Source organism: Bubalus bubalis, chromosome 2 (genome assembly GCF_019923935.1).
Source record: "Bubalus bubalis isolate 160015118507 breed Murrah chromosome 2, NDDB_SH_1, whole genome shotgun sequence".
In the NCBI taxonomy this organism is placed as follows: domain Eukaryota; kingdom Metazoa; phylum Chordata; class Mammalia; order Artiodactyla; family Bovidae; genus Bubalus; species Bubalus bubalis.
The window spans coordinates 27,266,555-27,293,283 of record NC_059158.1 but is presented as its reverse complement, the minus strand read 5'-3'; the positions used below and the strand labels follow the sequence as shown (position 1 = coordinate 27,293,283).

The following is a 26,729-nucleotide window of genomic DNA, read 5'->3' as shown; positions in this document are numbered from 1 at the left end:
ATTAGAATCTCAACAGGGCCCATATATTGCAGCTGGCTGATTTGTTACTGAAGGCTTTTAATCTATTGGTTTCCCTTCCACTTCACTCTTTGTCCCCTTCCTTGCAATTCATTTATTGGCAAAAAAGGGTTGTCTGTCCTAAAGAGCTTTCTACTGTCAATACTTTCAACCAACACATCATTCTGCTTCCGAGGAGCTATGATACGGACTCCTCCTTATGTAAGATTTCAGAGAGGGGACAGCTCTAGACCTGAGACCCACTGAGGCTCCCTAACTCCATAAAGTCATAGCTGAAATCTATACCTGTGAGTATGTGCTTTTGGGAAGACAGGACAGCTTTCGCTAGGTTTTCAAAGCAATTAATGATCACTAATTCTGGCCCAGCCTTCTCAATGTAGAGATGAAAAAAAAAACAAAAACACATGTAAGGAAAAAAAAAAAAAACTCATGTAAGTTGTCCAAGTTCATAGAAACATTCATGACTCAGGGAGTACATGAACGTGGCTCTCAGCACTCTCAACATGGCTTGTTACTTTCTGTCTCATGCTGCTTATGTTCTGTTCCATGCTGTGTATATTCTGTTCCATGCTGCGTACATTCTGTTCCATGCTGCACATGTGAGAGGAGAGAAGGATGAAGAATGGATCGAGATGTTGAGTGGGAGCTAAGCTAAACTAAGTCACTTCAGTCGTGTCCGACTCTGTGCAACCCCATAGACAGCAGCCCACCAGGCTCCCCCGTCCCTGGGATTCTCCAGGCAAGAACACTGGAGTGGGTTGCCATTTCCTTCTCCAATGTACGAAAGTGAAAAAGTGAAAGTGAAGTCGCTCAGTCATGTCTGACTCTTAGCGACCCCATGGACTGCAGCCTACCAGGCTTCTCTGCCCATGGGATTTTCCAGGCAAGAGTACTGGAGTGGGGTGCCATTGCCGTCTCCACTGAGTGGGAGAGGAGGCACCAAAGACATCTCCCCATGTTCAAGGTTGTCATTTACCTGAATCAGTGGATTCACGTCCTGTCTGCATTTGGAATTCAAACCTGTAATCAACATTACTGTCCCATCACTCTAACACATCTCTTTCTCCATCCTGTGAAATGACAAGGCAGAGAGGTCTCAAAAACAGGATGCCAGAATCAATGATCCCTCACATGCTGAAGGAGGAATATCTTTCCCAGCTGTGTGAGGATTGGGATTAAGTGTAAGAAATACCCAATTAGTAACCAGTCGACGTGAGGATATTGCATCAGTGAAATGAGGGGCTGGGTGGTGTTAATCACTTTCCAAGTTTTTTGACTCTGACCACAGTAATACCCACAATACCAATGGGTGTATTTGTATTAAAATGTTGTATTAAAATTTGTATTAAAATGTTTTTCCACTGAGTTTCACCCATTTAACATTTGATGCATCCTGATAATTAATATTCTATTTCTTTTTTAAAAATAAATTCTGGGTGACATGATCATTAAGATGATTTAAAGACCTAGTAAAGGGGATACAGTTTGAAAAGTACTAGGTGATTTTCAAGTATTCATTTTCTTGGTCAATCATTTTATAACTGTTTACTGAGTATTTATGAGGTGCCAGACACTGTGATGGAAGCTGAGAAAATGGCACTGAACAAAGGACTTATCCTTGGGAAACTTACATACTGTGGAATCTCTAATTCTGTGAGGTTGTGTTTGATAGACTTTTTCATAGGGAAGGGAATTCCAAGTGAATCAGTTAAGATAATAGAATGGGTTTGACTTAGAGGAAAAAGCACCAGAAGCACAATTTTTTTCAACCCTCTAGAAGGAACCCACTGCAAGACTAAAATAGTCTAAACTTAAATTGTGTGATTTTTGTGTCAAATGAAGATTTCCTGTGTGTCCTAAACCTTCAGAATCAGCTTGGAAATCACTGTGGGTGCTTCACTCTTCTTTTTTCATACTTAGCAAAGATCAAAGTGGCTGACCAGAATGTTTTGGTAGAGTCCAGAGACCATGGAGTGATAGAAATGAAGGATAGAGAGCATCTGACCAAGGTACCTGCCCTTGCAAGGTGTCACCTCCATCAGTCTAGTTCAGTTCAGTCACTCGGTCGTGTTCGACTCTTTTCGACCCCATGGACTGCACCATGCCAGGCCCCCTGTCCATCACCAACTCCTGGAGCTTGCTCAAACTCATGTCCATTGCATTGGTGATGCCATCCAACCATCTCATCCTCTGTCATCCCCTTCTTCTCCTGCCTTCAATCTTTCCCAGCATTAGGGTTTTTTCCAAACAGTCAGTTCTAAGCATCAGGTGGCCAAAGTATCGGAGCTTCAGCTTCAGCATCAGTCCTTTCAATGAATATTCAGGACTGATTTCCTTTAGAATTGACTGGTTTGATCACCTTGCAGTCCAAGGAACTCTCAAGAGTCTTCTTCAACACCACAGTTCAAAAGCGTCAATTCTTTGCTACTCAGCTTTCTTTATAGTCCAATTCTCACATCCATACACAGCAACTGGAAAAACCGTAGCTTTAACTGGACGGAAACTTGTTGGCAAAGTAGTGTCTCTGCTTTTTAATATGCTGTTTAGGTTGGCCATAGCTTTTCTTCCAAGGATCAAGTGTCTTTTAATTTCATGGCTGCAGTCACCATCTGCAGTGATTTTGAAGCCCAAGTCACCTCCGCAGCCACTCACTAGCAACACCACCAGTACTTCCAAACTTCATTGAGTTTGCTTTTCACAAACCATGCTGTACCTCTTTTATCCAGCAGAGGGCAGTAGTGCATCACAGTTATTGCAGAAAGACTGCTGCTGCTGCTGCTGCCGCTGCTAAGTCGCTTCAGTCCTGTCCGACTCTGTGAGACCCCATAGACGGCAGCCCACCAGGCTTCCCCATCCCTGGGATTCTCCAGGCAAGAACACTGGAGTGGGTTGCCATTTCCTTCTCCAATGCGTGAAAGTGAAGTCGCTCAGTTGTGTCCGACTCTTAGCGACCCCATGGACTGCAGCCTACCAGGCTTCTCCGTCCATGGATTTTTCCAGGCAAGAGTACTGGAGTAGGGTGCCATTGCCTTCTCCGGCAGAAAGCCTGCTGGATATTAATCCTGTGATATTAGGTACTAAAAAATAACGATGTCCCAGGATTGTAAACAAACTCTGGGTAAAAGCCAGCTCTGGGCAAACTGCTGAAAAAGGAGATTTATTTAGGCAACTGCTTGCAGGCTCTGCTGTCCGACCTCTCCCATCAAGAGTCCCTGAGAAATGTCATTCTGCCCAAGATGCCCTCTTTCAGCCTCCTGGCAGTCTGATCTTCCCTAATTTTTCCATCCCCCAAGTTTCGTAGCACCCTGTAAGGTTATGCAACGTCCCCGTGGCCTTCTGAGTCAAGGCTTTATGTTCAGCCTTCCTAACAGGGCACTTTCCACTTAAGCTGCCTGGGACGGTCAGGCTCCGGCCCTCTCCTGTATAGTCCACAAGGTGAGAAATGGTGACTGCAATCCATGCTGAATCATCGTGTTTAGGAGAAATGGGATATAAACTTTTAATCATACCCTCCTTCTCAGGTTTCATACAGCTTTCTGAAGCCCTGTCTTACCTACTCCCCCAGCCTTCTTCACAGACCTGTACCTGTGCTTCTTAACACAGATGCAGTACTGCCTGGCTTCACCTCCTCAGAGGTGAAGTCATTTTTTATGAGGCCACAGACTGAGAGAAGTTTCCTTCACCATGCATGTCTAGGTCTGAAAGTAGTTAAAACACTCTATTAAGGGCATCATGGTGTGCCCTTCTGGGAAAGAAAGGCATTTGACCAGAAGGCACTGCCCCAATAGGAACAGATGCCATAAAGGACAAGAAACTTGTGAAGGACTCACCCTTTCCAAGCCCTGCAGGCTCTTTCCCTACCCAGCCCAGGGAATACGGACTCAAGAGCACCTCTGCACTGAGTCCAGGGTGGCTCTTCCAAGTGTATCCTAATGCCATGGATTTACTTTAATTAGGAGAAAAGGTGGTGGCAGGGTTGCGGGGGATGGATCGTATAACTAGGAACAGTGTAAGTTTATCATGAAGAGTCAGCAAGGATCATGGTTTCCAGTGATTCTGAGGCTGAACTTGCCATCTTGAAATATTCTCCCAGTGGCTGACTTCTGTCAAATGAGAAAAAAAAAAGCAAAACCTAAAAGTTGAGAATTATGTTTTATTTGGTGGACTTTTTGAGGACTCAAATCAGGAAGACAGCCTCTCAGCTCCAAGCAACCACCACAAAGAGGCAAGGGAGGAGCCAGGAGCTTTTGCAACAAAAAACAGGGGGTCAGAACATTTAAAAAAAAATACTGTTAATTAAAGAAAACCAAACATCTCAAGTTAATGAATGAGTGCTTTTCTTTGTATGAGAAGATGTAAGAGTCTGGGCTCACTGAACCCATTCCTTTGATAGGCACCTTACCATCGAGGACCAGTATCCTGCTTTTCTCCATCCTAAATCACCTCAGCATGCACAGTTATGGATGACTTCTGTGCCTGATGGCTTAATGGCTGCAACATCTTTTCATTTACTGATATGGCAGGTGACATCCTTTGTCCACACTGCCCTTCTAGGTCAGTGGCTAAGATAAAATGTAATGGACAGATACTTGTAAAGTCTTTAGTATCATTACAATGCATTGATTCAAAAAATGTATTAAACACCTACATTAGGGCACTACACCAATAAGAAATTTAAAAAAATCTGGAATGGTGAAAAAAGGAGTGGGGGACAAAAGTGGGAAATAGAAGTAGTTAGGGGAGACCAAGTGTTATCAGAAAAGAAACTCTTTGGGTAAGGTGTGCAGACAGCCACCAAGAACTGCTTCACTGAAACTACTGCATTGATGTCGTGGGCCCCCTGGGGTTTATGCCTGTTAGTGAAACCCATCAGGGGGATTTACTCTGACAAGCAGCAGTAAAACTAAAGCCTTTGTCTGTGTTGGCAGTAAACCACCCATGACATGGATGCCTTTGGCGTGAAGCTTGCTACTCTATTGCACGCAGTTAAACTGGCTCATTCTCAGAAACAGCTGTTATAAAAATCAGATGCCTGGGCCCCATTTCAAACCCAATGAATCCAATGTCCAGGCATCTGGGTTTTGTTTTTCTTTTTAAGCTCCTCCGCGCTTCTGATAGCTTGTTTTTTCCTTTCTTGAAGATGTTTCAAGTACAGGATTACATTTTTTAAGGGATAATACTTTAAACAAGTTTTGTAAAAAGAGTACCTACGGTTTTGACAATTTATCACCGCGCTTATTTGCTTTTCTCCTATGACAAATTTTTCTTGGAAGATTTATTTCCCCTCGTGGGTCTGATCTTTTTATTGCAACTGTAGGTAGTGATACTAGAGACTCGGAGAATTGACAGGAGCGCCGTGTAGCTCTCCAGTCAACAAATAATGAGTGTCCTGCGGTGACTATGTAAGACCCACCTCCCCCCCACCCAAGGCCTGTGAAGGAGGGTGTAGAAATAGAATCTGCTGCGCTTAGTCGCTCAGTCGTGTCCGACTCTTGGCGACCCCATGGACTGTATGTAGCCCGCCAGGCTCCTCTGTCCATGAGATTCTCCAGGCAAGAATACTGGAGTGGGTTGCCATTTCCTTCAGAAAGGTAAAGTAGGAAAAAACTTGAATGACGTGGTTGGAGGATTAGGCACCAGTCAGTTGCTTTTGTTTATTGAACATCCTTGAACAACAGAATTACAATAATGAATAATTCTCAATCCCTGGCCCCAGGGAAGCACGGGTTCAGAAGAAGTAACACTTTCAACCGGAACCAACCAGTGACACTTCCGTGTGAACTGGGACAAGAGCCTTTTTCCCATAGGTGGGAGAAGAGCGAGCGGGAGGGGCGAGGTGAGGTGAGGTGAGGTGAGGTGAGGAGTGGGATGGAGCGAAGGAAGGACCCTTCCCCTGTAACTGATCTAGGGACCCGCCCGGAACCCGGACCCTCAAGGGGAGAACCATCACGTCATCCCACAACCACCTCGTCCCGCCCCGTGTTCTCACGTGACAGTGCGGGGCGGGGCCAGCTCCCCTCGGCCACACTCCCGCGAGAACGTCTAGTCCACGGGCTGCGCAAGCGCGGGCCGGACACGCCTGCGTCTCAGGCCCCGCCCCTCTTCCGCAAGCTCTCGGCGTGTTTGGCGTTACCATGGAGCTACCGGGCCGCCCAGAACGCCGCTGGTTCCCCTGGCAACCCGGGAGCCCCAAACCCGACTCGGGTGGTTGCAGCGAGAGCGGGCGCGATGGTGTCTAACCCAGTGCATGGCCTGCCCTTTCTCCCAGGCACGTCCTTTAAGGACTTAACGGTGAGGACTTCTCCGGCCAAACCCCTGTCCCCACCTCCTGGCAGCCTCGGAGAGCTCGCAGCAGATTGCGTCTCTGCTCGTCCACGCGAGTTTGTCCTTTTCCCCTTCAAACCCTCTCTCTGCCCCCAACTCTGTTCTCCACACCCCCACCCCCGCACCCAACCTCACTGTCTTTCTCCAGTTTGCTCTCAGCCCATCCCTCTCTGGTTTTTCCACTCCATCCTGGCAGTCTGTTGGCCTCCCAGCGTTCTTCCTTGCTGCTCTGCTCTTGCTGGTTTTCCCCACCTGGTTCCCGAGCTCCCTCGGCCTTCTCCCTAGCTCATTCTCTCTCTGCATACCCCTTTCTGCCCAATTCCATCCTTAAACTCTTGTTCCCTCAACCTGGGCCCCTTCCCCGGCTCAACCTCTATACGCCTTCATGCTTATTTCCATAGCCCCATCCCGCCCACTCTCCCCAAGCCCATCATTGCCGCCCGCATTTCCCTCTTCTGAATCCTAGACCCAGTAATCGCTCCCACTCCCAACTCCATTTTCCATCTGTTGGCTTCTTTATGTCAGGTCCTTTTCCTCGGTCTCATTTATGCTTCTACCAAGCCCCATCTCCTTTTCTGTCCAGCACGTCGACTTTTTCTGCAGTCTTGTTTAATCTTTTTCCCCAAATCCTCTTGCTTGGAAAGTTAAATTTTCAACACTTGGCCATCTTCCTCCCAAATCATCCTCAGGTGCTTTATGCGAGATAATTGCACTTTAGTTCCCTCTGCCACAATTGATGTGTTCTTGTTTTTTCTTCTCTAGCCCTTTCTTTTCGCTTTTAACATTTTTATAAAAGATTCCTATTTGGATTTTGTTTCACTCCTCCCCTACCTTAAGTGTTGTTAGTTGTATCTTCTAGACAAAACTGAAGAGAAAAAAAAAATAGGCTTGTGTTTTTTTTCTCCAACACAGTTTAGCCCTTGACAAAATTATGATTTTAATATTGAAATTTCAGGGTTGCTGAAATATGTGTGGGAAGGTCAGCATTAAGATTCAATAGGCTGATTTTCAAAGATGAAACAATAATCATTTATGTAGTTTAACAATTTAAACAATAAGTTCCTCTCCTTGGTCATGAAGGTAAAGTAAAAAAGACTGGAGACTGACTGCTCACTCTGCTCTTCCTTTCCTGTTGAGGGGAAGTTGTCTCCTGGCACTGAACAGTGCTGGTTTGGAGGATGGGATGATGCAGACAAAATGAGGTAGTCTTCCTTCTCTTCCTGTACAAATATACCACTGTGTTGCTGAAACCTACTACATGGACCTCTTTCAGAGCTCTTATTTGTGGATAGCTGTCCGACCGTTGATCTTTGTGGAGTGGTGGGGAGGCTGGGTCCCCGTGCCACTGTTTTGATCTTCCTTCAAAAATACTTCATTTTCACTTTTTTATATAATCTTTTGTTTTTTCCAGTTATCAAAAAAAAAGTGTTGATTGTAAAAAAGAACAACATAATTCAGAAATGTATAGAACATAGAACATTCTCCAAAGCAGTCTTTTTGTGCACGTGTTTGCATGCTTGTAATTGTAGTATGTGTATAATTTTATAAGCTGCTTTTCTGAGCTTATTAAATCATAAACATTTCCCCCAGATTGCTACATGGTCTTCAAAACAAGTATTTTAATAGCTGCATACTAGCCCATTAAGTGAGCTTTCCATCATTTGCTTCTGCTTGTCTTTTAGATTGCTTCTCATGTTTTGGTATATTGTAATTAACATTGTAATTGGCAGCCTTAGGCATATTGTTCTTTCCCATGATTTTGGATTATATACTTAAAGGATGGAGGGTGGAGTTATTGAGTTTGACTTTAATCCATAATATCCATTTGCTTTCCAAAGAGTTACAATATCTTAGTGTCACTGTAGCAAGAGAGCCTTTCATTTCAGGTAAGAATTCATTTCACAGATTTGGATTGTTTTGGTTCTGTGACTTATGACCACCAGGTAAGATAGTACAAAATTAGGAGTCTACATAAAGATATTTTAGTTTTTTTGTGGCGGGTGAGCTGATAATTAAAATTGGATGCTCAGTAACAGGGCTTTAAATTTTATTTTAAGCTCAGGCTGCTGCCTCCCCCCTTGTTCCTGGCCACGTGTTTTAGCTTAAAATACAAGAACCTTCTCATGTAGGTAAAATTTTTGATACAGGGTTTGTGGATGTTTATAAGTAAAGGTTGAATCTGATACCTTTGGAAGTTAGCTCTTCTACCTAACAAATATTTGTTATATCATGACACACTTCTTTTTTCCTTCAGAAAACAGCATTTCATAGAAGCCAGACTCTGGGCTATAGGAATGGCTATGCAGTTGTTCGACGTCCAACAGTTGGGATTGGCGGGGACAGGCTCCAGGTCAACCAGCTGTCCCAGGCTGATCTGGATGAGCTGGCCAGCAAGATCCCAATCCTCACGTATGGACAGGCCAGGCAGGCCCCGCCTGCAGCGTTTGTTCCTGCGCATGTGGCTTTCGACAAAAAGGTATCATCTGGGATCAAAGGGTACCCCTCAAATTCAGATTTCTGAGAGCCAGCTGTTTGCAGAAAAGTCAGTAGTAAACCACAGGCTTTCCAGATTCTCTGAGGAAAAATTGTTCAAATGCCTCAACCCTTAGTCATAGACAGCTGGACACAGGATTGAAAGACTCTTTCTTTACTCAGGAAGCTGATTACAGAAAATAATTCCCTGTAGATGTCACTGAAATATTTTCTAAATACTGTTTTTAAAAGTTGCATGGGGTGGTTCTGGATTCTTGAGTTCGTATTGCTGTGTTTACCTGTTTGATGTGTTTTCCACATTTTAAAAGTCCTGTATTCAGCAGTAATGACAAATTCTTAATCTCTGTGAAATGCAAAATATCATGAAAATGACTTCCTCTATTGTCGGTTTTTGTCTAAGCTGTTTCTGTAAGCTTTTGTTTTTCAGGGAACATTTCAGATTTGTCGTAACTGAACCAAAGGGTAGTATAACATTTTTGTTTTATTTATTCTTATGCTTTTGTAATGTGAGTTTTATTTCCATCTGTTAACATTTCCATATCATTCTTGATTTTCCTTGTCAATGAGCTTTCTTTTTTCACTAAGGTAAGGTTGTCCTAACCCTGGCCATGCAGCAGAATTACTGACGGGACTTTTAAGAAACTTGGGTGTCACCCCAGCCCTTCATTGATTCTGATTTCCCAGTGATGTCTGTATATAACTGAATGTGACAACTACTAATGAGGAGTTAACCGTCTTCATTTACTCCTGGCCTGTATTACTTGTCTGTTTTCTTGGTCTTACAGAGTACTTATTGAAGCTAGAGGCAGAAAGGTACAAAATAATCCTGTGGAAATTTTCCATTTGCACTGGTAATCACTTAATTAGAAACAAGTATTTTTTACTGTATCAGCCATAATCTATATCATCTCCCCTTCCCCATCTCAGCTAACTCATTTGATACAAACAGATTGACATGTGCTTTCCTAAGCTGAACCTAAACATCCATTATCAGTGATATATGATTTTGTATGTCTTAACTTTGTTCTTGTGTCTCCTGTTTATTTACAGCTGTGAATGGCACTGCAAAGCCAATAGAAAAGGGAGAGGGCTGAAAATACGAGAGAGGAGTGAGACAGGCGTTTTTAAGTTTGTGCTGTGTTAAGTCGCTTCAGCTGTGTCTGACTCTGTGACCCTATGGACTGGGGCCCACCAGGCTCCTCTGTCCATGGGATTCTCCAGGCAAAAATGCTGGAGCAGCCTGCCATGCCCTCCTCCAGGGGATCTTCCCGACCTAGGGATCAAACCCACATCTCTTAAGTCTCTGGCATTTGCAGGCAGGTTTTAACAGTTTATCAAGATATAAATGGTTATGTTCAATTTTTACTGAAAACAATAGCAAATAACTATTGTAAACTAGAAAGTGAAAAAGTATTAATGAAATTCAAAGAGAGAAAATTGTGCCTGATAAGAAATAAGCTTATTTTTTGTTTTTCTATGTAATTTTATGCTAACTGTCATTACTTAATTTATACTTTTTAAATACTACAATTCATTTCTTTAAAGATATTTGTTGTGAAAAGAATATTTACATTTTTTTTCTATTCATGTTACTTGGATCATCATAATTTCTTGATAAATAATTCTTACCATAGATTATGAAGTAGAGTAGTTAAATGCATGGTTTTGAACCTGAGGTGTTTTTTTTTTTTTTTTTTTTTTTTGCAGTAAGGAAATTACAGGTTCTGTGAATTAAATCAGAGTTTAAATTTTTTGAGAATACCCAGAAATCCACTTCATACCCAAGATATGTGTCCATATTTTGGACATTCTTCATGCCGTTCCTCATGATTAGAATATAACTGAATATAATGGCAACCCACTCCAGTACTCTTGCCTGGAAATCCCATGGATGGAGGAGCCTGGTAGGCTGCCGTCCATGGGGTCGCTAGGAGTCGGACACGACTGAGCGACTTCATTTTCACTTTTCACTTTCATGCATTGGAGAAGGAAATGGCAATCCACTCCAGTGTTCTTGCCTGGAGAATCCCAGGGATGGGGGAGCCTGGTGGGCTGCCGTCTATGGGGTTGCACAGAGTCGGACACGACTGAAGCGACTTAGCAGCAGCAACGATCTCTTACACAGATGATAAAGACCAGGACTTCTCCAGGGAGTGCCTGTGTCTTCCCCTTTGCTCCTGTACCATTCTCATCTTTCCCCAGGCTGACTTCCCACTCTGTGGTGTTCTTCTTCTTTCATCTTTTCATCCTGCTGCCATTTCACTCAGGGGACTGCTTCTCTACGTAGGGTCATACCATCCTGTCTTAAAAACAAAACAAAACAAAACAAACCTACCTTCTTTCTGCTTGATTTATTTCTCAAAGCACAGCTCTGAGAACATCACTTCTTTAGGAAAATGTAAGCACTACCCAGCTACTCTGGCCTACAGTGGTCACAATTCACAACTGTAAGCACAAAAATTAGGATTCATTTGTACTGATCATGTGACATAATTCTATAAGGTTTGCTTTTAAATAACTCATTAATGTTTTAAAAAATAGAATGCATAAAATCCTGATTATTTGAGCCTTTAAAATGTGGTGTGTGTGTATGTATCTTTTTCCTGCCTCCCATTCTGAGGCCAACTTTCTGTTGCCAAAGGTATCTGTATCCCCTCCACCATAGAAAACAGATGGCTTGGGAAGCTGGGTATGCTCCAGGGTTCAGTGTTTGTTCTTCTCCTTTGTTTTTGCTCACTCCTTGACTCCAGACTCTTACCTTGAAATGTCCTTTACATGATGAACTGTGTCCTGAATTCTAGATGAGTTACCCGTTTGACATCTCCTCTTGAATGTTTAATGAGTACCTCAGAAGTAAACATGTTCAAAACCAAACCCCTAATTTTGTTTCCTCATCCCCCAAATATGCTCCACTACAGTCTCCCCCATATCAATTTGTAGTTCCATTTTTTCCAGTTGCTCAGGTCAAAATGTTTGAGTCATTTGTTTTTTTCCTAATGCTGACTTCTTTCCCCAAAGCCAGCTCTACATCTCAAGTCGCCTCCTTCGGTATTAACCGTGCTGTCACTTAAATTCAGTAAGCCTAAATTCGAGCCCCCCATCTGCACTACAAAGTCATCTTCTCAGAAAAATCTGTGTAAGTCTGTGGTTCAAATACTGACTATTATGTACATGAATTACTGATCATGTCTTCATTTCATTCTTTGCAGTTGCTGTAAAATGTTACTTTAAAAGGATCTTCGTATTTGACTTTCACTGTATGATTTTTTTGCTTTAAACATTCTGCTACATTCATCCATTTCATCTTTTTATTATGAGTTTTAAGGCCCTGACTCCATTATATTCATATTTCTGCTATGCAGTTGCCCATTCTTTTTTGGTTTTTATCTTATTCTTCCACAGTAAACATTATACATTATTTCATCTTCTCCTCCATTGAGCCATAATTGTGTCTTCGCTAAAAAGTCTCCTTGGTTTGTTCCCCTTGTTTTAATAGAGTTGGGTTTGGGTTAACACTCTTGCTTCCCTGAAACATCATTCTAATATATTCTTTCCTTGAAAAGAAATGTTAAAAATAGAATAATAGAAACTTTAAAATCCCATTTTGTGCCATTTTGACTTTACACTGATGCTGCTGCTTCCAGAAGACCTGGGATTTGCTCCATCTGGGATGGTTGTTTCTGAGCACAAAACGGGTATTTACAAGCCACCCAAAGATGTTGTGATGGATGGTCAATTTGAGATTCATTCATATAAAGTGTCTAAGAATGAATATGTCATTAATATATGTTTACAAGGCACCCCACTTCTAAAGAAATGGACTTGAGATTCTTTTTCATTTTGAAACCAGAAGTCGTCATCTTGTACAAATTTCTTATCCTTTTCACAAATTTGAAATGAAATTTTTGACGTTGAAATAAGGCTAATAGAGTTAAGTCTTTAAGGAACACATTAATAAACTGTCTACCCCTATTTTGAGTATTTAGTTCAGAGGTCAGCAAGCTTTTTCTGTGAAGGGCCAAGTAATCAATATTTGGTCTTTGCAACTGACTTAGTCTGCTTGAGCTGCCATAATAAAATACAGACAGACAGGTGGCTTAAACAATAGAAATTAATTTTCCCACAGTTCTGGAGGCTTCAAGTCCAAGATTGCTGTTGATTTGGTTTCTGGTGAAGGCTTTCTTCCTGCCTTTCAGGCAGCTGGCTTCTTGCTGTGTCCTCATATGGCCTTTCCTCAGTGCGTGTGTGCTGAGAGGGAGGGAGAGAGCTCTCTTCCTCTTCTTAGAAGGCCACTAGTTCTGTTGGATTGGGGCTCTACCCTCAGGACTCATGTAATCTTACTTAGCTCCTTAGCACCTTCTCTCCAAATATAGTCATGTTGAAGGTTAAATTTCCAACACTGCATATTGTGGAGGTGGGGACATAATTCAGTCCATAGCAGCAGTCCAACTACTCAACTCTGCCCTTATCATGGGAAAGCAGCCATTAGCAATTATATGTTATGTTGTATAGTTCCCAACTGTTTTGAAATTTTGTTCTCCTTTTGATTTTGCGACCATTTAAATGTATTAAAAACTGTTCTTAGTTGCATGTTCTGTAGAAATAGACAGCAGGCGTAGATTTGTCCCATGTTCATACTTTGGCAGCCTTGGAATTACAAGGTGGGCATGATGAGTATTTGAACCTCCCTGAGTGATTCTCAGCGTGAGAAGAGACTTGTTATTTTTTGATGAGACACTAACACACCATTTCTCCCGCCCTTCTGTATCACAGGTGCTTAAATTTGATGCCTATTTCCAAGAAGATGTTCCTATGTCAACTGAGGAGCATTACAGGATCCGCCAAGTGCACATTTACTACTATCTAGAAGATGACAGCATGTCCATCATAGAGCCTGTCGTGGAAAACTCGGGGATCCCTCAAGGAAAGTTAATCAAACGCCAGCGCCTCCCCAAGAATGACCGGGGAGACCACTACCATTGGAAAGACCTAAACCGAGGAATAAACATCACCATTTATGGCAAAACTTTCCGCATTGTTGACTGTGACAAGTTCACACAGGTATAGTATGTGTTTGGGGAAGTTTTGGTGTCTGAGGCATTGTTCTAATCTATGAGAGAATACATGTCACTTGTCAGGATAAGAGGAGGGCACTGATCCTCTGTCCTGAGTGGATTAATATGTAGGTTAACTTGGCATTTGTGTATGTCATATGTGGCATCGTGGGCATCCCAGGTGGCACTAGTGGTAAGAGCCTGCCTGCCAATTCAGGAGATGTAAGAGATGCAGGTTTGATCCCTGGGTTGGAAAGATGCCCTGGAGGAGGGCACGGCAACCCACTCCAGAGTTCTTGCTTGGAGAATCCCAGGGACAGAGGAACCTGGCGGGCTACAATCTATAGCGTCTCACAGAGTCAGACGTGACTGAAGCGGCTTAGCACACATGTGCCATCACTGCGTGGTGACATCATCGTTTTCATGATGACATTGGTACATATCCTAGATGGATATTTGAGTAATAAAGTTAAAGTCCCATTGTGGCTGAATCATTTGGTTAGAAATCAGTTCACATGCCAGTTCAGATAGAGAGTAGTGGAGCTGGGACCCTTGAAGGGATAGAAATATGAAAGAGACCTTGGGCAATTTAGCTTAAGTCTGGATTTACAAAAATAGCACTATCTCTACTAGCAGATACGAGCCAAAAGTTTTTTGTGCGATTTGTATTTTTTTGGAACTCATACTTGCTGTATACTAGGGAAACTTGGTATCTAAAAAATTCCTGGAATCAAACCATTTTTAAAGAAAAACACATATTGGGAAAAATCTTTATTTCTCTATTTCATATGTAATGGATTTTTGACACCTTTAATTGTAGAGAGAGAAAAGCAAAAGAGAGCACTTTCTTTAGCACAGAGTGTAGGTATTAGTAAATAATTGCAAATTTGCCTTAGCAAAGATACAGTTCCTAAATTTTTTATGCCTTTAATCCCATGTGACGTAATGCCAAATGTAATTAAGTTTTACCATGCACTGAGCCCCTATGAGTTCACTCATTTATTATTTTTTTAATTAGTAATTTATTTAGCAAATACTTAATGCCTGCTGAATGCCAGGCACTGTTCTAGGTGCCAGGTATAAAGATTTGCCCTTATAGAACTTATTACATTCTGGGTGGAGGAAACAAATAATAAGCAAACAAATGTTTGTCAGATGCTGCAAAGAGCTATGGAAGAAACTAAAGAGGGGAAAGGGGTTGGAGTTGGAGGGGGTGCCGTGTGTGAAGGCTGGCCAGGGAAGGCCTCACTGATGAGATGTCTCAGGGGCAGGACCTCAGGGCAGTGAGAGAGGGAGCCATGGCATCCGTGCTGCCCTGAGAGCAGCCAAGAAAACCATAGAGAAGGTGGAGGTACCAGACCATCTTTGAGAGACCGTCCCCCTCAAATGGGTCTTAATATCTCTTTCTGGTTTTGAAGTCCATTTTATCATAGGCAGTTCCAGGATTGTGCCACCAATGAAAAATTATGAAGTGTTGTATGAATTTGAGGTATTACAATTGTTTTTACAGTCACATCTTTACAGTTTGAACATTTGCAAGTTGATCCCTGAGCTGTTGATCCAAGCCAGTTATAGTCACTTCTCGTTAATAATGGTAGTTACGTGCAGTACAGTCTTCAAAGACACTGAATTAACAAATACTGAACCATTGCTCCTACAAGAAATGCAGAGTTGGGTTCCTACAAGCCTGTGGTCAATACACAGTCTTGTTCTGTGTGTTGTTTCTGTTTACAGATTATTGTTGATTCATTAACATTGAGGTCTTGGCCAACAGCTCTGTAAGTCATGCCTGAAGGAAGCTTAGCTGACACTTGTAATTTTTCCTTAAGGCACATCACAGCTGCCTTTTCTTTTTTGTAGTAAAATGTAGGTAACAGGAAATTCAGCACTTTAACCATTTTTAGATGTACTGAGTACTTATCAATCCTCTTGTACTGAGAACATGAGACAGCACCATAGCACTAAGGTTGGGGGCCACTTCAAACTGCAGAATCGCCTACAGAAAGCAAATAAGTGAGAAAAAGTGGCTGGCCCCAAATAGACTGAAAAGGACGTTCGAGGAAAAGGACTGAAACAGGCAGAACTTCCCAGTGTTTGACCTCAGCTGAGAGTGTGCATCAGACAACTCAGAATTCCCACTGCTCCATGCTCGGCTGAAAAGGACCACAAAAGCTCCACAAGGGTTGATTAAGTTGATAAGGTTGAGCAGGTAAACAAATACAGAAATTTGTGGAAGCTGAAGTTCTAATGACTGATAGACAAGAGCTGAGTGTTTCAGGCATTGATGATTAGATTATGGTTTCAATAACTGATCTGTTAGAAGTTGGCTCCTATAATAGTCTGAAGTTTGTCCACATCTTACCTAATTTGATGGTTTTCGCCATGGCTAGACCTATGAGTGAATAAGAAAGGAAACTGTCTTTACAGTGTGATTTGGACAAGGCACCATCTCTGTTCACACACATCATCATCACCATCCATTCTCACCCCCTCCTCAGGGCTCTGCATAAATGGTCCCATAGACAGAGTGAGCTGAACCTGAGATTCCGGGCCCTAGGAATAGTAAGGAAGCAGCAGCATTCCCAGACCTAACGGGGTCATCCAGGGTCCACAGGTTGTCTGGTGACCAAGGGCACCTTCCTGGAGCATGGTGCCGGTAAGAGACTAGACTTCGAACACCTGTGTTGGCGGGCTGCACCTGGGCTTCGAGCGTCTGTGCAGAGACGTGGGGAGTCTTGCTCTTTTCAGGCCCACCAGTCTGTGTCTTAGTTTCCTGTCTAGGGGAGTTCCCTCCCCCACTTCTCTCTTCTGCTCTCAAAGACACTCCCTTCTCTCTGCTCCTCCAGGGACACTTCAGAATAACCACTTCAAAGAGCTTAGGCTTTTTTCTAAGAGACAGGAAGAATAGTCAACTTCAGGAAGCTTCTACATTCCTGCCAAAACTTTAAATACTAAGATTACAAGCTAGTTAGCAGAACTGATACTAGAGCCCGTATATTCTGGCCCTGAAATCTGTACATTTTGTATGGAATTGTCCAAAAGCAAACCACACAATTCCCCAAAGAAACCCACATTAATTTCCAGTTCCAGAATGTAAACAGATCCCAGGAAATTGTTGTTTTTTTTGTGTGTGTGTGCTCAACAAAAAAAATTGTTGTGCTTTTAAGAAGAATTGAGTTGTATTAAATATATAGTGACTTAAAATAATACATATTTGCTCATAATCAGCAAAGAAATTCAAGATCACATCGAGTTCAGATGGCTTTCTTTAACTTTTTCTAGTGAGATTTGAGCCCTTGATTCATCTTTCCTGTTTGATTGAAATATTTTTTGGTCTGAAATAACCAGTGGGTTTGCTTTCTTTTCTTTTCTTTTTTTTTGTGGGAAGTGCTTAATCATATATTTGTTTTAATTGAGATGGAAAGCTGGGAATTTGATTTCAGCTTAACTTTGCCTTGTGCAGCTTGCCACCGTGTGCTCTGTGACAGGCTCAGTCCCGTCCGAATCTCTGGGACCTATGGACTGTAGCCCAGCAGACTTCTCTTTCTGTGGAACTTTCCATGCAAGAATACTGGAGTGGGTTGCAATTTCCTACTCCAGGGGATCTTCCTGATGCAGGAATCGAACCTGCATCTCTTGGGTCTTCTTTATTGGCAGGCGGATTCTTCACCCCTGTGCCACCTGGGAACCCCAGCTTGGCCCCATACCCGACATGAATTACATACTGTTCAGACTATGATTAGGTTCCCAATGTATAAGCATTATATAAGTGTGTATAAGCAATCCTAGTTTTTCCTCTGTTCATGGGCACCTAAATCTAATTGATCTGAATTCATATTTGGAGCCAGTTACCTTGCCACCACGTCTTCCATTTTTACTTAAGGTAATTATCAGTTATTGTCTGCATTACAGAATTGGGTTAATTGGAGGCTTGGTACTGCTAAGACATGCTCAAGCTTTAAACTAATGGTTAATGTGGACAGTGGCTTAGAAATTCTTATTATATTAGTGTTTTTTTTAATAGCGTCACTTAGCACTTACTTTAAGAAGCTTCAAGAAGGATAATCATTATTAATTTTGAATTACATAGGTATTTTTGGAAAGTCAAGGAATTGAGCTAAATCCCCCAGAGAAGATGCCGCTCGATCCTTACACCGAACTCCGGAAACAGCCTCTCCGTAAATATGTGACCCCAGCGGACTTTGATCAACTCAAGCAGTTTCTCACCTTTGACAAACAGGTAGGTGAGTGAGCCGGTAGGTTTGTTCCCAGAAGCGGCACTGCTTATTAGCAAGCTGTCTTGGTAGGTGTGTATTTTGAAACATTACATCTGTATTTTAACTGGTCAGGTACAGTGCTATCTTTCTGGGGTTACAGGTATAGGAATCCCTAGGTTTCATATCAGAGATTCAAAGAAGATTGTGAAGTTAAGTCTTGTGAGTTCCACCAAACTTCTCTCTTAAAGTAATTCCCAAGCACCATCTGCTCCCTAACTTTACATTTCCAGCCGCCCACTTCTTTTCCTAAATATGAATTAATCTCCAAGAATCCTTTGGGAAACCTTGAGTGAATTATATTGGGATGTTTCGAAGCTGCTGCATATATGGAGGTTTCTAATGTTAAAATAGTCATTTCAAAGCATTCCCATTGCAGATGCTTCCTTGTTAAATGTTATAATACATTGATATTTGAGTACAGAATGTTCTGGGTATTTTCCAACTCTGTTCCAGCCTGTCTTCCCCCTTGTGAGCTGGTGTATAGCGCAGATCTGAGTCTTCTCTTCTCTGTACTAAAGGGAAAGAGAAAACAGCGAGATCTCCCTCAGTGCTTCTCTGCTGCTGTTTCTCTCAGAAATGTAATTCTGTTTAGTACAGAAAATTTTACCTAGCACTACCAAATTCTTTTAAGAACATTCTTTAAACCAGTCATATGACTGTTACTCTTTTGTAAAGATTCTGTTTTTGAGGTTGAAAGAACTAAAATACTGATTAATAAATGAAAATTCTTTTCATACTAATTATATACAAACCATTCACGTGTATCTTTATTAATTACGTGTAAACCACTGAATGAAGGGCCCACTGCTCTTTTAATTCAGCTTCTCTTTCACTGACTAATATTTTGGACCAAAATGAATCCTTTCTCAGCACAAGCTTATAAGCCTATTACTTAATATTTTCCAACTGTTGACATCTGGTTTATAATTTCAGATGTTTTTGTATCTTTGGTGACTACTTTTTTTTTAATAACCATCTGAGATTACTTCATAGTCTTTCTAGCTTGTCTTTTCATCACTGATACATAAATGCCAAAGTAGCTAAGTTAAACTCTGCCCTTGTGGAATTTTTTCTTTAAGTCACTGCTTTGGGTTCTTCAAAGGTTCTTCGATTCTATGCCATCTGGGATGACACAGACAGCATGTTCGGTGAATGTCGGACCTACATCATTCATTACTATCTTATGGATGACACGGTGGAAATTCGAGAGGTCCACGAACGGAATGATGGACGAGATCCCTTCCCCCTCCTGATGAACCGCCAGCGCATGCCCAAGGTTTTGGTGGAGAATGCAAGTATGTGTGATTCAATTTATCCTCTATTAATTGGGACCTTTCCTGGATCTCAGAGGAGTTACTCAATCATGTGATCATTCCCTTTACACTTGGGAGATGCCTGCTGTGTTCTGTAGGCTTTCCCGTAACTTCCCTCCGTTACTGGCCCCTCAGTCCAAGCTTGTCTCTGAAATGGTCTGGCAGAGATGATTGATACCCAGATCAAGGGACCAGAACCAAAACAGCAGTGGGAGATTTATTTAAGTGTGGAAGGGCTTCTGAGCCATTTCATGTCAGGCTTTTAGTGCTTTTCTGAAATAGCCTTGTTTTCATTCAGAGGCACAGCTTACCATGTCCTTAGGTGTGCTTTGGACTTTGCTTCTCACCTCAACCACTTCCTAATCAATCAGGAAGTTTCCGTGTGGAATAACTTCAGGTGGTAAAGACACATCTCTGATTCGTAAAGGTGGATCCCCATTTTATCAGCCCCTGGTCTTTCTTTGCTGGTATAAAATAACCTTGTGAATTGGAGTAAGAATGCAAACAGAATGCAGCTGAGACATGCTGTCTGTCACTACTTCTCTGGAATAAGTGAACTTGCTTTAGTTATTGACTTCAGAGTTTAAGAATTTTCTCTTGCAAGAGTGTCATCTTGGTCACATGTACTGACCAATGTTTGGATAGATGACAGAACTCTGTAAATACTTTCATTGTTTTTTTCTTTTTTTAACTCTGTTTTTTTTTTTTTGGAACTCAGAGATAAGAAATTCCAGGTATTGAGCAAGAGGTTTGTCTCAGGTTATAAACAAATCGGCAGTCTGAAGGCTAAATCCAGCCCACCCACATGTATTGCTGGGTCCGCAGAGTGTGTTTTAAAAATGCAGAGTTGTTTAGGGGCAAGGAGGTAGAGATTTCCATCACTTGGAGAGTGAATAGTCAAAATGTGGTGAAAATACACCTTGATAAATATGTAGTTGTTAGAAACAATAAACAAAATATACAAGAAAGCAAATGGGTGCATCTTAAATGCATACTGCTGTGTAGAAAAAAGAAAACAAGATGCATAGTGGAATACCACTTACATAAAGTAAAACACAAAACGGTGTAAATAGTACACACAAAACCAGAAAGCAGTTCATTAGAATGGTGGCCTGTGAGGCAGAGGAGAATGAGACTGGGGAAAGGGAGATAAAAATTGTCATCATTTTTAAATTAAGAGTTAACTTTAAAACCCTCTTATTTTAAGAAGTGAGAATAAGTGCTTTAACAGCTCCCATTCTCAAATAGCAATAACTGGATTGGTGCCCTTGTTCAGCTTAATCCAGCTGCTGCCTGCTCTGTTCTACTTAGCTCCCATAGAACCCTCCTAGAGTTCCATGACATTGGACTGTGTACTAATTTTGGCCTTCCAGGTGTTTAAATGAGCTGAAATGCCTGCCGTCTGGAGCTGATAAGTGTTAGAGTTATAATTGAGAGGCAGAATGGGAATGTATTCAGGGTGGCATGAAGAAGGGTCAGTAAATCTCATGAAGTCCCTCTTATGTTCCTTGTTTGTCTGCCTTATCAATGTGACCTATGTTTAAACTTTTTAACATGTAATCATCCGCTCCTATAACTTCCCAAATTTTAACAAAATTTTCATCAGAGGTAGATGGAGAGGTAGCCAGGTGACCTGTGCATGGTCCCTTGAAAAGATAGGAGACATATATTTTTGTGAAAGTTACAATTAGTCTTGTGGTAGCAGGACAGAAAAAGCTAAGCTCCCATCAGCTAAATAATTTCTTAAAGTGGAAAAATAAATGGTGTTAAAGCATCTGATCGACTTCCAGAGGCCTTTATCTAGTGGGTAGTTCTTATTGAATTCAGTTAAACAAGAGTTAAATATCTGCTCCGAGAACCATGTCATGTGCTAAGTGCTGTGGAGGATAAGATAAAATTGCTCCAGACCTAGAATGCCTGTCCTTCAGTCACTTTCAGTGGCTGGGGAGACAAGTTATATACACATTCAGAGTGCTTAAACAGTAACACGGGTGCCCCAGGTGATCTGATTGCTGATTCGCGTGTCATGTAGACAGAGCTCAGAACACCGGGTGTGAGCTAGAAAGACCGAAGAAGCCTTTACAGGAGAGCCTTTACAGGGTTAGGTTATTAAGACCTAACCCTTACTTGGAAAAATCTTATATACAGAAAGAAAATGATTCCAGAAGTAAAAATCTGAGATGTAAGAAGCAGTAAAGAAAGAAAATGGTAAAATGTAGGTGAATCTAAATAAACACTGACTATACATACCCACTGAAGGAATAATGTTGAATTTAAAGTGAAAGTGAAAGTCGCTCAGTTGTGTCTGACTCTGCGACCCCATGGACTGTACAGTCCATGCAGTTTTCCAGGCCGGAATATTGGAGGTACTGTTCCCTCCTCCAGGAGATCTTCCCAACCCAGGGATTAAACCCAGGTCTCCTTCTTTGCAGGTGGATTCTTTACCAGCTGAGCCACCAGGATTGAATTTAAGGGGGTTAAGAATATCAAGATAAAATTAAAGTGTATTACAATAATGATATTGAAGCAATGATAGGATTAAGAAAACAAGTTTTGAAAAGTGGGTATTTTTGTGGATTATTTATTTTCATCGAAATAGAATTAACTTACAATACTATGTTGGTTTCAGGTGATCTGATACTTGTATACATTACAGAGTGATCACCAGGTTCTGTCTAGTTACCATCTGTCATACCATACAAACTTATTACTGACTCTATCCCTATGCTGTACCTTACATCCCTGTGACTCATTTTACAGCTGAAGTTTGTATCTTTTAATCTTCCTCCTCAGTTTTACACTCATCCTATCACCCTGCTCCACTCTGGCAACCACCAGTTAGTCCTCTGTATCTCTAAGTCTGTTCCTGTTTTGTTAAGTTTATTCTTTTATTTTACTTTTTGTTGTTGTTGTTCAGTCGCTGAGTCTTGTCCAACTCTTTGTGACTCCATGGACTGCAGCATGCCGGGCTCCCCTGTCCTTCACTATCTCCTGGAGTTTGCTCACTCATGTCCATTGAGTCAGTAATACTGTCTAAACCTCTCCTCCTCTGCCTCCCCTTCTCCTTTTAACCTTCAGTCTTTCCCAGCATCAGGGTCTTTTCCAACAAGTTGACTCTTTGCATCAGGTGGCCAAAGTTTTGGAGCTTCAGCTTCAGCATCAGTCCTTCCAGGGAGTATTCAGGGGTGATTTACTTTAGGATTGACTGGTTTGATTCCTTGCAGTGCAAGGAACTCTCAAGAGTTTCCTCTGGCACCACAGTTTGAAAGCATCAATTCTTTGGTGCTTGGCCTTCTTTATGGTCCAACTCTCAATAGCTTTGGCTTTATGCACCTTTGCTGTCTAGGTTTGTCATAACTTTCCCTTCAAGGAGCAAACATCTTTTAATTTTATGGCTTCAGTCACTGTCCACAGTGATTTTGGAGCCCAAGAAAATAAATCTGTTACTACTTCCCCATCCATTTGCTATGAAGTAATGGGACCAGATGTCATGATCTTAGTTTTTTGAGTGCTGAATTTTAAGCCAGCTTTTTCATTCACCTCTTTCACCCTCTTGAAGAGGCTCTTTAGTTCCTCTTCACTTTTGACCAGTAGAGTGATATTATCTGCATATCTGAGGTTGTTGATATTTCTTCTGGCAGTCTTGATTCCAGCTTGCGATTCACCCAGTCTGGCATTTCACATGATGTACTCTACATATAAGTTAAATAGGCAGGGTTACAGTATATAGCCTTGATGTATTCTTTCTCCAGTTTTGAACCAGTTTTTCCATGTCTACTTTTTAGATCCCACATGTAAGTGAAATCCTACAGTATTTGTCTTTCTTCAACTTAATTCACTCAGCCTAATAACTCTTTAGGTCTTGCCACGTTGTGGAAAATGGCAAGATTTCATTCTTTTTTTATGGCTGAGTATATTCATTGTATGAATGGATAATGAAGGAGAAAGACAAATATCATATGATATCATTTATGTGTGGAATCTAAAATAAGACACAAGTGAACCTATTTATGAAATAGAAACAGACTCACAGACATAGTGAAGTCTGATTCTGTGTTTGGACATCTGTTGATTTCCCCGGATGAACAGATTACTGGAACCATCCACACTGACTGTCCCTGCCTTCTGCCACAGGATCACACTGGCCTCACAGCATTGATCACAATTGCAGTGAAACCATTTTTTGTGTGTTTAGAGTCTGCCGCCCCAAACAGAGTGTTGCCTCCATCAAGCCAGGAATTTTATCCATATTATTAATTGTGGTCACTAATAATTTGTTAGATGAGTGGATAAATGAGTGGGTGAAAGTGAAAGTCGCTCAGTTGTGTCCAGTTCTTTGGGACCCCATGGACTATAAAGTCCATGGAATTCTCCAGGCCAGGATACTGGAGTGCGTAGCCATTCTCTTCTCCAGGGGATCTTCCCAACCCAGGGATCAAACCCAGGTCTCCTGCTTTGCAGGTGGATTCTTTACCAGCTGAGCCACAAGGGAAGCCCAAGAATACTGGAGTGGGTAGCCTATCCCTTCTCCAGTGAATCTTTCCGACCCAGGAATCAAAGTGGGTTCTTCTGCATTGCAGGCGGTTTCTTTACCAATTGAACTATCAGGGAAGCCCCCAAATGGGTGGGCAGTTGAACTAAATGACTTGGATCCCCCCACCCTAGATCCAGTACTCTGTCTTTAGAGAAGGATGTTTATTCTTTTCTCTTGTGATGATTCCTTCTAAGCCTTAATTCTACTGAGATTAGTGACCCATGGACAGAGGAGCCTGCCTGTCCATGGGGTTGCAAAGAGTCGTACACAACTGAGTGACTAACACACACCCAACAGGGATATCGGGAGCCTAATATGGGAGAGAGACTTTACAGAAACCATCTGGGCCATTATTTATGGGTCCCGTTCACAGATAGAAATACACAGCCCTGTGTTCTGCTGGGAGCGTGGAGGAGTCACTGACCCTCCATCAGAGCTGAAGCCCACACCTGCTCTGTTCTCAGGATTGCCCGGCTGTTGTGTGTCTATCTTTCTTCCCATCTTCATTCCTTTTTCTCTCTCCTCTTTCTGCTGTCTTTTGTTAGAGAACTTCCCTCGGTGCGTGCTGGAGATCTCTGATAAGGAGGTGTTGGAATGGTACACGGCCAAAGACTTCATCGTTGGGAAGCCGCTCACTATACTCGGGAGAACTTTCTTCATTTATGATTGTGATCCATTTACTCGGCAGTATTACCAAGAAAAATTTGGAATCTCTGATTTACCACGCATTGATATGAGCAAGAAGGAACCACCTCCTATGAAACAGGTAATGGAACACTGGCTCTGAGGGTAGTGAGAGAGTTCATCTTCTGATAGAGGACTTTAAGGACAAAAAGGGCTCTTATATGAATACCCAATTAAAAATGGGAAAAACATATGAAATAGAGCAGTTCACAAAAGCAGAAATACAAATGGCTAATGAACATATGGAAAGACCCTCAACTCATCATCAAAGAAATAGAAATTAAAATACTGAGGTTTAGGATTTTTGATTTAAAAAGACTCAACAGCATCCCATGTCTGCCCTGATGTGATGAAATAAGCTTTTTCCCGGACTGCTAATAGGTGACCCAGTGAGGAAAGCTCTGAAAGACCATTTGTTATCATTTTAACTTTTCCAAAATAAAAATATTACATATCTCTTAACCCAGAAAATCTGGTTTGGGGATTATAAAAAGATAGGTGTAAGGACCTGTATTGTAGCATTGTTTATAATAAGGTGTTAGAACATTGGCCGAATAAATTATAGTATATCCATCCATACAATTAGAAGACTGTAAGTCTCGTTAAAAAAAAAAGAGGAAGTCTGTGCATATTGGCATGAAAAAAATGTCCATAACATTTTTAAGGGAGTGTGAATACATGATGTGGCACTAATTTCTGTAGATTACTGTATACAGCATCTGCTTCCGTCACTGAGGAAAAGACCCGGAGGAATGTTTCCCCAAACGATCTACAGTTGTTAGTTCTCCAGTGGGCAGAAGGGAGGGAAAGAGGGAAGTGGGAGATGACCAGGGACCTGTTTTTTATACTGTGTGGTTTTAATTTCACTTTCTATACCAAGCTGTATATTACCTTAATAATTTTTAAAATTTTTTCATTAAATTCCAGACCCCTAAGACATTTCTTTTTTTTTTTTTTTTTTTGTCTATTTATCAAACCTTTCACTTAAAAAGTGATTGGGAGCAAAAAAAAAAAAAAAAAAAAAAACCTAATTAATTGAAGATGTTGGAAGATGGTGTTCTTTAATTGCAGTATTGCTGTCCTTAAAAATCAGGCAGAATCCCAGAATTCAGTTCTGTGTACCTCAAAGTCCACTGTGATCTGAGAGTAAGTTCATGGTGTCTTTAATGCACCAAAATAGTAATCTAGTAAACTTGGGCCTTCAGAATGGCTCAGCCACGTATTTTAGAGTTTGAAGTAACAACTGCGTGTTTTCAGAATTACACAGCCAATTCCAGAAGCATCTCACGTATCAAGGCCCACAGTGTCATAGACCAAAGGCACTGGTGCCATTACACCTGTCTAGGGGAAGAACAATTCACACAACCTCTTTGTGTGTTGCTCGTGTATAAAATAGTGTGTGAGCATCCATGGCCCATCTTTATTTTGCTAGCATGTGTGTAAAATTATGTCAGCGGCCTCTTCTCAAAAGACAGTGATTGGAAGGATGGAATGGTTGAGTTCCTCCAGCCTGGCCGCTGCTTTACCCACATCTCTTGGCCCGAGCCGCTTGCCTATCTGCTGAGTTACAAGGGTTCTGTGTCCTGTTTTATCCCCTGGACTTCTGCTAATGCTCCTTCTCCTGCTTGAACCACTTTGCATCATTTCTTTACACGGCTCTCTCTTACCTCTCACAACTTAGTGTAGGCCTTCTTTCTTCCAAGAAGCAAGTACCTTTAAGCTCTCCGCAGTCATTACCCTTGGCCATCTAAACTCTACACAATGAAGTGGGGACACAGGGATGGGAGGCTAGCAGTTTCTAGAGGCACCAAGCCAGAGTCAAGCCGATGGGCAGGGACAGAGCCGGATATGAAGTGCATATATTTGATTTGAGAATCGTGACCCTCAGATCAGGAGTAAGTCCACATGGATCCAGAGGCCACATGAGCTAGATCTCAGACTTGGTCCACTGGAGACATGCTGGTAGAGAGGAGGAAGAAGCCAGGGCCAGGAGGGTCCATCTGCCATGGAGCCAGCCTCTGAACACAGCATT

The 26,729-nt window shown here is 41.8% G+C and overlaps 1 protein-coding gene across 2 annotated transcripts in view; it reads left to right on the top strand.

Moving 5' to 3' along the window:
- Positions 1-6,037: 6,037 nt before the first annotated feature.
- EFHC1 (EF-hand domain containing 1) overlaps positions 6,038-26,729 on the top strand; it is a 42,418-nt gene continuing 21,726 nt past the window's right edge. Inside the window, exons 1-6 of one of the 2 annotated variants that reach the window (XM_006056763.4) lie at positions 6,038-6,309; positions 8,597-8,818; positions 13,609-13,896; positions 17,980-18,129; positions 19,269-19,461; positions 24,559-24,779. In XM_006056763.4, the coding sequence (XP_006056825.3) occupies positions 6,247-6,309; positions 8,597-8,818; positions 13,609-13,896; positions 17,980-18,129; positions 19,269-19,461; positions 24,559-24,779 (1,137 nt within the window). In that variant the 5' untranslated portion in view covers positions 6,038-6,246. Of the gene's footprint in view, positions 6,310-7,234; positions 7,545-8,596; positions 8,819-13,608; positions 13,897-17,979; positions 18,130-19,268; positions 19,462-24,558; positions 24,780-26,729 lie in introns of those variants that run through there. The other variant, XM_025268469.3, reaches the window with a different exon arrangement.